The 11,100-nt window shown below is 40.7% G+C and overlaps 1 protein-coding gene across 1 annotated transcript; it reads right to left on the bottom strand.

The window, feature by feature from the left end:
• Nucleotides 1–8,590: 8,590 nt before the first annotated feature.
• On the bottom strand, nucleotides 8,591–10,852 carry LOC147883336 (uncharacterized). Its single transcript, XM_087399938.1, has 4 exons — nucleotides 10,716–10,852; nucleotides 10,084–10,269; nucleotides 9,210–9,249; nucleotides 8,591–9,041 (listed from the first exon to the last, which is right to left on the bottom strand). The coding sequence occupies exons 1-4, from the start codon at nucleotides 10,716–10,718 to the stop codon at nucleotides 8,968–8,970; spliced, it is 303 nt and encodes a 100-aa protein (XP_087256064.1). The 5' UTR covers nucleotides 10,719–10,852; the 3' UTR covers nucleotides 8,591–8,967.
• Nucleotides 10,853–11,100: the final 248 nt, after the last annotated feature.

Below are 11,100 nucleotides of genomic sequence, written 5' to 3'. Positions count from 1 at the left end.
GATGGGCACTATAGTTTGCACATGCCCCAATCTCACCTACACTAATATGCATGCAAAGTATCATGTCCATTGGATATGGTATGCAAGGTTGAGGATGCATTATATCATGTTTTTCACCAAGTTTAATGCACAAGGGTAAAAAAGCACGGTTCAGGGTGGCTTATTTAGACATGAGAGTCTTCGATGGACATGGTACTTTGTACACACATCATTTTTATCCACGTTGTGGTGTGTGCAAAGTATCATTTGCATCAAATATGGCTTGCATATCCGGGTCACATTATACCATGCTTTAACCAAATATCATGCACAAGGATTAAAAAACATGATTTACGATATCTTATTTGAACATGTGAGTGTTTGATGGGCACAAAACTTTTCACGTGCTCCAAAATCACCAACCTTAGCGTGTGTAAAAGTATTCTACCCATCAAATATTGTTTTCATGGTTGGAGTCGTAATATACCATGTTTCTTATGAAGTATCATGCACAAGGGTCAAAAACATGCTTTAAGAGGTCTTATCCAAATGTCTACATCTCCAATGGCCATGGTACTTTTTACATGGCTCAATCTCACTGCCTGCCTTGATGTTTTATAACAAGACAAAGCAACTATAGATGCGCTTGATAGATGCACAAAATAGCAAGCGCGTCTATAAGTGCAACTAGAATAGTGAATTTAGGGGCGCATGTATGAGCATATCTATTTGTGCATCTAATAGCGTGTCTATTCATGTGTCTATTCGTGCATCTGCATTTTGAATTAGAAGTGGATTTAGATGCCTTTATAAATGCAGAACAGAGAATATAGAAAGTGATATTTTGGTGCAGGCTAATAAATGTGCATCACTGCTTTCCAAACATTGCCCATGATTACCAAAGCACATAATTTTAATAAAAATATCAATGCTTTTTGACAAACCCACATATACAAAAATTAAGTGAGGTGAGGAGAATGAGACAATATGTAAAATAGTTTTGCCAATATCAATGATGGGCTACAGTTTGATCTCATCCTCAATGAGATCAACCCTTGCCAAACTATCTACTTAATCAAAATCCAAACCAATGTTGAGATCTACAAATACATTCAGCCCACTACTACTTGTGCTACTCATGTTCTCATCGAAAATTGCATCACCAATGGTAGGCTCGTCCTCATGGGTAATGGCCTCAATATCTATATCTCCTATCTCATTATCATCCTCCTCTCTCATGTCACGGTCATCATCACCTCCATGGCCATGATCATCCTCTCCATATGCTCCATATTAGTAAATGTACTTTACATCACTTTGGAATGTGGCGTAATAGGTATGAGATGCCACCACCTATTATTATCCACCATTGGTTGATAGACAACCTAATTCAAACACAAATACAATCATGTTAATTTCCTTGCATCAAAGGTATCAAATATTTAAAAGTGAGTATTTTTATATGTGTGTATAGTACTTGTTCACATTGTTACGATAGTACTAGTGTCCTTCTTGCTTTGCCAAAGCTTTGTAGAGTCAATAGTTGCATTTGATTGTTGCATTAGGGCCTCTTTCCACCACGTCCTTAAACCATTTGACATCCAAAACATACACAAAGAAGCGTCGAAAGTAAAGTTTAATAATATCTTGGATTATGGCACAATAATCATCCATGGAGTAAAGCTTAATAATATCTTGGATTATGCCACAATAATCATCCACGAAGTAAAGCTTAATAATATCTTGGATTATGCTACAATAATCATCCATGGCTCCATTGTAGGCTCCCTCAAAGCTAGCAATGATGCCGCAATCTTGTTTGTTTCTCTTATCATCAATCCATTGTGTCCGAAAATTCTTGCCCTCACACCATATAGCATTGAACATAGTACACTACACCAAGACAAAATCAATTAAATAAGCAATCTAAATTGTTGAAAGCTCCTAACTTATGCATAACATTCTATATAGCAACCTTGCTCATGCATACTCTAGCATACTCCCATTCTTCCATTGTGATATGCATCCCCTCGTCTCTCTCTACTCTCTCCATTTCATCAAGTAGCCAATCCACATGCATATCCTTTAGAAGTTTTCTTAGATGCTGAGGGTATGCCACACGAGATCCATGTTCTGTACAAAAGAGGGCCCTTTCTCCTTGTCTTCTTGGCTTTGCATCCTCGTATCTTGTTACCCATATTTTCATTACATCACTATAAAGCATGCAATAGAGGTTGATATTATTAAGCAACTCTGTGTCTATTACCTTGCTTCGTCCTTTCCCTTGAGGCACAATAAAGGTCATCCTTAGGTCTTCATCATCTCTCCATAGTCGTTGGAGAGAGCTATCCACATCAACAAGAAACTCAAAAATATATATAAGTGACTCTTGTACCAACCAACCCTCAGCCATGCTACCTTTGGGCCTTGCATTTTGCCTCATGAAACCCTTCAAGGTCTTCCTGAAGTGCTCGAGGAAGAAGAACCATCGTGCATGTCCAGTGCCACATATAGCAATCTCATACACCAAATGCACTATGAGATGTAGTTGGCTTGTGAGAATAGAACGTGGAAAGGTCTCCTCCACCTCCACTGACATAACTCGAGCATTCTCAAGTGTGGTGGGATCTATTTCCTTTGAGCTCACATACCTAGAAAGGAAGATACCATATTAGCAATATGAAAACCTTGAATGGAGCATTGATACCCTTCACATTTTGTATCTTGTAAAGTACCTCACAAGCTCGCCCATCTTGTAAATACAATCCTTCACATCCTTCGATGTACTATGAGAAATGCTAGTAGGTAGTATGAACTAAACACATGAGGAATGGTTGATTAATTGCTTCTAATTCACTCACAATTTTGGAAGGAAAAAGATATTATGCACATAAAATACTTACTTGGAGCATCTTGTGCCAATCATGAGATTCAAGCCATATAATTGCTCTACATCTCTTTTCTTGCTCTCTGTGAAGGCCCCCTTCAAACATGTAGAACTATTGCCATGCTTCCTCATATGTTTTTGGGATTATAAACTTCATGACCATCTTTGAATCCCACATCGTTGGAGTTACGCTACAAGACTATTGTTGTCTTAGATAACAACATGAAAGAAAAGACACGAGGGAAGGCCATATCCACCTCCTCAGAAGTGACACAAAACTTGAAGCCCACTACTTTAAGTGAAGTCAAAGAGACAACCCCTCCCACCAAGGGAGTGAATATGAAGGAAATGGCTACTAATTTATTGGATCAAGTAAGCCTGAAATTAGAAGCTGACTTGTATAAAAGGCCAAATGGTTGACTTTGGTCTTCATTGTTGTTTGCACAAGTTTGAATACAAGCTCCCTCTTCTCTTCCAAGAGAGTGTTTTGGGTGTTCTCTTGTTTCCATTGTAGTGCCCTTGTGTTTGCCACTCCATCGCCCTTCAATCTCCTCTTCCCTTCTCCTTCTCCCTCCCTTCTCCCCTATCTTCTCCCCTCTTCCCCTTTCCTCTTACTCTCGTGGAAACACATTGCAACAATCCGGGGACCGCTTGAGTGACACGGCTCATACCTTGCATTGCTCTCACAAGGAGTAGCTTGGAATAGAGGCTCCATCGGCATCTCTTCACCCTGCATGCGACAAAGGACGAATCCCAGGAGAGCAACTTCCAAAGAAGACCAACCACCAAGAGACTTACCTTGGCTAGTGTTGTTCTTTCTGGGGTCAGAGGCATGTCCTTTTAACCTTTTTTTTTAAACGGCATCTATCGAAGCGCGTCTAACAACACGTCTAATTTTTTGGAAAACAGGCAGCCGCGCCTGTAGACACGCTGTTAGACATGTCTATAGATGCACTCCAACAATTTTCTTATGTTTTATTCCCTTTCCCCTTCCCCTTCCCCTTCCTTCTCTTTCCTTTCTCCTTTGCATGCATGTTTAAGTCCAATTTTCAATGCCTTAAGCATTTGTGAGAAAATAAGGGATTGCATGAATGATGGAAATAAGTGATTGCATGAGGGCAGGTCCAAGAAAGAGGAAAATTGGACTAAAGCATGAGGACGGGATAAAGAAACAGGGCATGCATGATGGAGCATTATTTTTCTCTCTTTTTTCTCCTCTTTGTTGCTCTCTTTTCCCCTCTCTTTTCCTCTATTTTCTCCTCTCTTTCCTTCTCTTTTTTCCTCTCTTTTTCTCTCTTATCTCCTCTCTTTTTCTCTTTTTTCTTCTCTCTTATCTCCTCTCTTTTCCTCTCTGTTCTCCTCTCTTTCCTTTTCTCTTTTTCTCTCTTTTTGTTTCTCTCTTTTCTCCTCTCATTTCCTCTCTTTTCCCCTCTTTTTCTCTCTTTTCTCCTCTTTTTTCTCTCTTTTTCTCTCTTTTCTCCTCTCTTTCCCCCTCTCTTTACTCCTCTCTTTCCTTCTCTCTTTTTCTCTCGTTTATCCTCTCTTTTTCTCTCTTTCTTCTCCTCTCTTTCCTTCTCTCTTTAACTCTCTTTTCCCCTCTCTTTTCCTCTCTTTCCTCCTCTCTTTCCTTCTCTCTTTTTCTCTGTTTTCTCCTCTCTTTTTCTCTCTTTTCTCCTCTTTCCCCCTCTGTTTTTTCTTCTCTCTTTCCTTATCTCTTTTCCTGTATTTTCCCCTCTCTTTTCATCTTTTTCCTCCTCTCTTTCCTTCTCTCTTTTCCTCTCTTTTCCCCTCGCTTTTCCTCTCTGCTCTCCTCTCTTTCCTTCTCTCTTTCTCCCCACGTGAAGCTTCAATAGCCTGACATTGAGCAAGCAGATACAGAGTTTTATCACTCTAATTCAAAGAATGCAGGAATCTACAAATGCTTGCTCAATGTTAGACTGTCACTCTATTTTTCCTTTTGCTCCAAGGATTGCATGCATGATGGAAAGAGGGCATGCTCGATGGTAATCTTCTTCTTTTCTTTTCTTCAGTTCATCATGTGGCTAGGAAGCTCTTTGGCCTTGCCTAATCTTCAGGATGCCATCTTTTGGGAGTTATATAACATTTTGGGGGACCCTCCCACTCCTAGGGAGTTATACATATACATGACTGGTACTCTAAACACCCCCCAGGAGTCGGCAATACAGACTCCAAACCACCCCAACCCCACACCACTTGAGATTACTTTTGTGGAGTTGAGACAACCCAGTAGGCTACAGAGCTGCACCCCTCTACCCAATCATTAGGAGTCCCTTCTCCCCTGCGATCTATTATCCCTTCTCCCCTACGGTGGGTCTAGAGCCCTTTCTCCCCCCTATGGTCAAGAGGCCCTTCTACCTCATAGAGCCTCAAGAGGCCCTTCTTCTCCAGATATGAGTGGCCAGCATACTAGCTCAACATGACACGGCAGTAGATGTAGTAGTAGGGAGGGCGGTGGGGGATGCATGGCACAGTGCTTTGGAGGGGGTAATGGTCGGGGCATGGATGATTCAAATGATGCAGACACGCCACAGGGTGATGGTACGATCTTCTATGACATCACTCAGATAGGAGGCATCTTGATGGATGCACAGGGGAAGGACATCATGGCCTGCATGAACTCTGTAATTGCTAACAACTATAGAGATTGCTTTATTCACTACAAAGAGCAACCACAAAAGTTGGCTATGAGACCATTGTTGCTATTCACTCTAGGTATCCCAATCCCCCCAATGTTTAGTTCAGAGATAAATGCGCAAAGTCAAAGATTGTTATCATACTTGCCAATAAAAGATCTTCACTTAAGAGGGAGGCACTAGCTAAGATTGCTAGGAGAGAGGGAGGTCAACCACCAAGGGGCCAGCCCCACACCGCTCACAAGTGTGAGTGGAAGAAAGCAATGAAGGCAGTGAAGGCAGACCCCAATCTGCAGCCCGTGGAGGCACGAAGGATCCAAATGGAGCAATATGGAAACCTGCATTTTGGAGTAGGGGGTGTTGAATCATGGGAGATCCAATTTATAAGTATTGATCTCAAATTATATTGTGTTTATGTGGTTTATTAGGAGGTTGTTTCTTTGTACTGACCCCTCCGTAAATTGTGTCATCTTGCAGCTTGATGTCGTGGGTAGGTACCCTACTCCTGTCGAGATAGCCTACCACTGCCACCATCGCAGAGGAGATACTGGAGGCACTTCCATGATGATGGGTTGATTTGAGGAGAAGTATATTCGAGCTACTGGAGCGCCCCCCCAAGTATTTAAAAGTACTTAAATAATGTCAATATTGTAAATAAAGATTTGATTTTTCATACATTGATACATGTTGTCCCTTGTTTATAGGGCCTTGGGGCTGATCAGGAGGAAGAAGATGAGGAAGAAGGTGACGAAGAAGGGAGCAAAGAAGGGAGTGAAGAAGGGAGCGAAGAAGGGAGCAAAGAAGGGAGCGAGGATGCTTAGTCATAGAAGTAGTGCTAGCTACTCATTTTTATACTTGAAGCCATTGGCTTGGCTTCATGCCTCTCTTGTATATACACTCCTCTTATTTTTTGTACTTGAAGCCACAAGACGTGGCTTGGCTTCGTGCTATATGTACATATAAGCACTTTTTGGGCTATGAATTCATATACACTCCTTTCATGTTTTTGGCTTTCAATTTCCTTGTGCAACGTTCTATCAATGAATGTCTTGTGAACTAAATGTTTTGGAGTTGTGATGTTTTATTCGTAATTTTAATCGTCAGAGCTATAGATGTGCTTGGAATCATGCTAATTAAAATGCCAACTGTGCTAATTAAAATGCAGTTGGCTGTAAGAATTGAATTGCACACTGAGAAAATGGGATTCTTGTAACCACACAACATACACGACATACACAACATTCTGTTCAACCACACAAAATTTTGCTTTTATTTTTATTTTTTAAATGCACAGCATCTATAAGTGCATCTATGAACGCTTCTTTCTTTTTTTTTAATTTCTACAAAGTGTCTAAAAGTGCATCTATAGGCGTGTCTATAGCTGCTATATAGATGCGCCTATAGATGCAGGTCTGTAGACACGTAAATAGATGTGCCCGTAAGTTTTTTTTAAAGTTAAGGAAGTGCATCTATGTGCATGTCTATGGGTGCTTTATGTTGTTGTGTTTGGGGAGAGAGAGAGAGAGAGAGAGAGTCTAACTTTGCATGAATGACGGTAAATTCATTAAGGAATAACAACTAACATTCCACCTCATACTTAAATTACTGACTAATATTTTTGCTAGTTTAGTATAAAACCCAGGAAATCCATAACTTTTCAAATGCTAAAATTGGATGACTTAAAGGGATTGGCTAACTTGTAGGTTATCTGCATGATGATTGGTTAATGTATTCAAAACCATCTAAAATTGAGAAATATTATAGCATTGCCATGGGCTTGTTGTGTAGTAGGGAGTACATTGATTTTAGGGTGAGTGAGAACTGATGTCTACTATTCATTTTCATAGGCTAGTTCCAAGGCTTGTGCAAATGCACACGATGTTGCACAGTTAGATTTGTGGAGAGAGATGATTGGCTATGTAAGTTAGGCTTTAATATGTATTACGATATGGGTAGTACCAAAGTCCACATTGCCATGTGCCTAGATGGAATCAGCTCAATGGATTGCATAAAAACATATGTTGTATAATAGGACCACTATAGTGGATGACATGGTTAATTGAGCTATCATGGTGGTCGACGTCATTGACTTGAGGCATCACTTGTTCACTACTTTGAGCCATCTCATTTGTTAATGTGTCTAGTTTAGCCATTGTGATGATTGATGTGGTTGATTTGAGTCATTACAAGGGTTCATGTAATTAGTTTGAGTGATTACTCATGGTTTGAGACATTGTAGTGGTTGATGTGGATAGCATGAGCCATTGTGCTAGTTGACATCACTGGTTTGAGCCAGCACTCAAGCCAGCACTCAGCTAGTTTGACTCATTGTTGGAGTTGATATGACTGGTTTTAGCCTATGAAATGTCATGTCTTCTCCATGAAAAATGCCATCTATGGCATCAATTGTCATAGTACATATCCTCCATGTCACACATTTTATCTTATGAAAGTAGTATTATCGTGCATTGGAGGAGTCTCCAAATAGATCGAATGGGGGCTAGTAAAATATCACAGAAAGTTGAAAACGGGGGCCCTCCATTGTGGTAATCATCATGCTACTCAAAAAATCCGATGAGCACAAGGGCTATACAAGTTATCGTGAGTTAATATTTGATTTTTGATCCTGCCCACCAAAATAAAGGCAACCCCAAATAGATATGTAATTGCCTACACTTTGACCCATCCTAAGATAATATCTAGTAAATCTAAGTCTTATATAGCAAATATTCTATTAGAGATTTGAATGGATGATTCTGGATTCATAATTTCATCGTATTAACTAAGTAGTAGGCTATAATTTTTGTGTAAGATAGTTTCTGAGTATTTTCATTCAATGGATATAAGATAGTTTCGAAGTATTTTCATTCAATGGATAATAATTAGCAAACAAAGGGTTATCAAAGTGTTTCATGTCTATTATTTGACAATGTCCTTGAGATGCATATAGTTACTCTTGATTTCACATCATAAACATAAACAGAACACATGGTTCATGGATGTCCATTCACAAAGCATGTAAATGCTATTTTATAGCTTCAAAGTACATGAATCAACTAATAAGCTCTTATGAGTGGCAATACTAACTTTTATGAGCCTTTAGCTCTTTCAAGGTAAAAAAAATTTCACGTAACCTATACAAGACAATGGTAGATGTTGACCCATTTTGTGCTATACGGCATACTAAGGTAGCAAAAGTTGGATCCTATGGATCACTTCTATCTTCCAAGCAAGTGTTTTAGAGCTCGGATTCTAACGCTACATTTCGTTTTCTCTTATAATACACAAGAATGGAATTGTAAAACATAGTTTCTACACAAAACCCCTTCTTATCAATGCTACTTACGATCTAAATGTGAAAAACGGATTCGATCTTAGATACTAGGCCGTGGTCCATCTCCAATTTCAGCAGTACGTGGCAATCTGCCACCTCACCAATGAAGCGGATTAGCAGTCATCTGAATAGATCATGCTCTGATAAGTTGCCTTCTCGATGTCAATATCCTCCCACTCTCCAGTCCCTGATCCACATCATGACAACAACAATGGTTCAGAGCTACAATTCATAATGTGCCCTTTAGATCATAGAGCTCTTTGAATCTTAGCACAGTTACAGAACATTTTCAGTTCTACCAAAGAACTAGCGGATAATAACATTCGCGAGCTTCGATTCAGCATGGACCACGAACCTTTCCTCAGAGTCATCGCTATAACAGCATCATTCTCAACCTGCATCACAGAAAGCGCGAGTTTAGTTCTCAGAAGTATGCGACGTTTTGATTTACGGATGCATGCTGCAGGTAACTTACGAGGATACTTGCATGAGAGGGAGAGCAACGTGCCAGGAAACCCTTTTTTATTATGCGTATCCTACATGAAGCTAGAGTAAAGTAGACTGGCGAACCGAAATATAGCGGTCAATCACTTTAAGCAACATAGGACGTGTAACGCCTCTGATGAATCAGGAGTGGAACGCTAATACGTCTGCAGTCAATACGATACCGAACCTATAGTGTGAAGCAATTTATTAGAATTAGCTAGAACCAGCTTATTAGAGCTCTCATACTTCTGTGGACTTCCAAGACATCGTATTAGAGTACGTAGGATACTCGTAGTCGATGATCATCTTGGTATGGTATCTGCAATGATAATGATCATGTGCAGTATCATTGCAGATAGCAGATTGCTTTCCAAGATGATCATATCATTCAGGATCATTGCAGAGATCTCTTTTCGTTACCATCCGATGTACTTAATCGTCACGGTTAGAAGTATAGCTCCCAAGGTGGAATTGTGAACTACTCTAGCCGCCACCGCGTTGTCTAATTTTCGTAGTCGCTCTGTATAATGAATTTCAATGATTGTCCTTATGACGAAATCCTATCGAGATAATATGAGGGAGAATGGCTGACCGCATTCTTCTTTGAATGCTTACTTTCCAGCTGTGGAAGGAGGGAGTGGATGAGGAGATCAGGAAGGGACTGGATTAGGGGAAATTAATCTGCTTGCAGTAGTGCATAGTAAAAATCCTAGAATATTGAAAGCTCAGATTTGTGGAAACACCTTTTGTTCGGCGAGAGTCCCGGCATCATCGAGAACTTGACGTGATGCCAGTAAAATAAGGCGCTGGTTCATGATAGGATTGTCACTGAGAGTCTGCAGATGGGCCTTCAATTCCAGGACGGTCTCAGAAGGCTCACAGTGCAGAAAATATGTCGTCTTCTTCCTTTTGACACGGATGAATATAGCCTGAATAGGTGCCCACGATGTAAGTCAGGTAGAACAACAAAATTGCATCAAAAAATGTCGAAGCTTAAGCGCATCAAAATATGACAAAACTGCATCAAAATGTGTCGAAGCTTAAGCGCTCTCTCTCTCTCTCTCTCTCTCTCTCTCGCGTCTGGGTGCAGCGATATCAAAGATCACAACCCACACCTAAGCGCACCCTAAGCACCAGAGAATTACTACGTTGGGTTTTTATATTGTTTTCTACAAGATGGGTCCGAGACCCTGGCCGTGACAGTACTTCTCATCCATCACTCCTCTAGATCAGTTTGTAAGACACCCTCTAGGACAGTTTATACGACACAATCGCGAGGATGCGGAGCTGTCTCAAGTTCTTGGACTATGCAGCGAAGAGGTGGGAGAGGAGGCTACAGCCAGAGAAGGTAGAGCATGTGAGAGGGTGCTCGTACCATGTGATGGGGGAGCAGCTACGGACTGCGCGTAAGTTACAAATCCTCAAAGAGAGTGTGGGTGGGTGAGTGGGTGCGCAATGTGGGTACACAATGAGAGTGAGGGGTAGTACACAACAAGAGAAAGATTCACAACAAGGACAGACATACACATTCTATATCTCTCCACACACACTGCTCTCTCTTTATAGAGCTGCTTTCCTCCCTCCATGAGATGCTTTCTCACTTTTGTTTTTCGTCTCGCACCTTCCTGGCGGCGAGCTCTGATACCGTTAGAGCCCTCCAAATAATTGCCAATTAGGCAAGGAGATGCTTTCTCAATAACTCTCTCATTCCTTCCCTCTCCTCCACCCATCCCATTCCACTTTACCCATAGTATCCTTCC

This window comes from Dipteris shenzhenensis, chromosome 28 (assembly GCF_047967505.1).
Source record: "Dipteris shenzhenensis isolate YYH24624 ecotype China chromosome 28, Dip_SZ_1.0, whole genome shotgun sequence".
NCBI lineage: Eukaryota > Viridiplantae > Streptophyta > Polypodiopsida > Gleicheniales > Dipteridaceae > Dipteris > Dipteris shenzhenensis.
This window is presented reverse-complemented; position numbering and strand designations above follow the sequence as displayed.

Bases quoted from the DNA above. Each gene is read 5' to 3' on its own strand.
- LOC147883336 (XM_087399938.1), bottom strand. The intron at 9,250-10,083 runs GTGTTTCCACAA...TCTGTGATGCAG, and splicing joins GGACTCTCGCCGAACAAAAG to GTTGAGAATGATGCTGTTAT. The intron at 9,042-9,209 runs GTTCGTGGTCCA...GATGTGGATCAG, and splicing joins AGCGATGACTCTGAGGAAAG to GGACTGGAGAGTGGGAGGAT.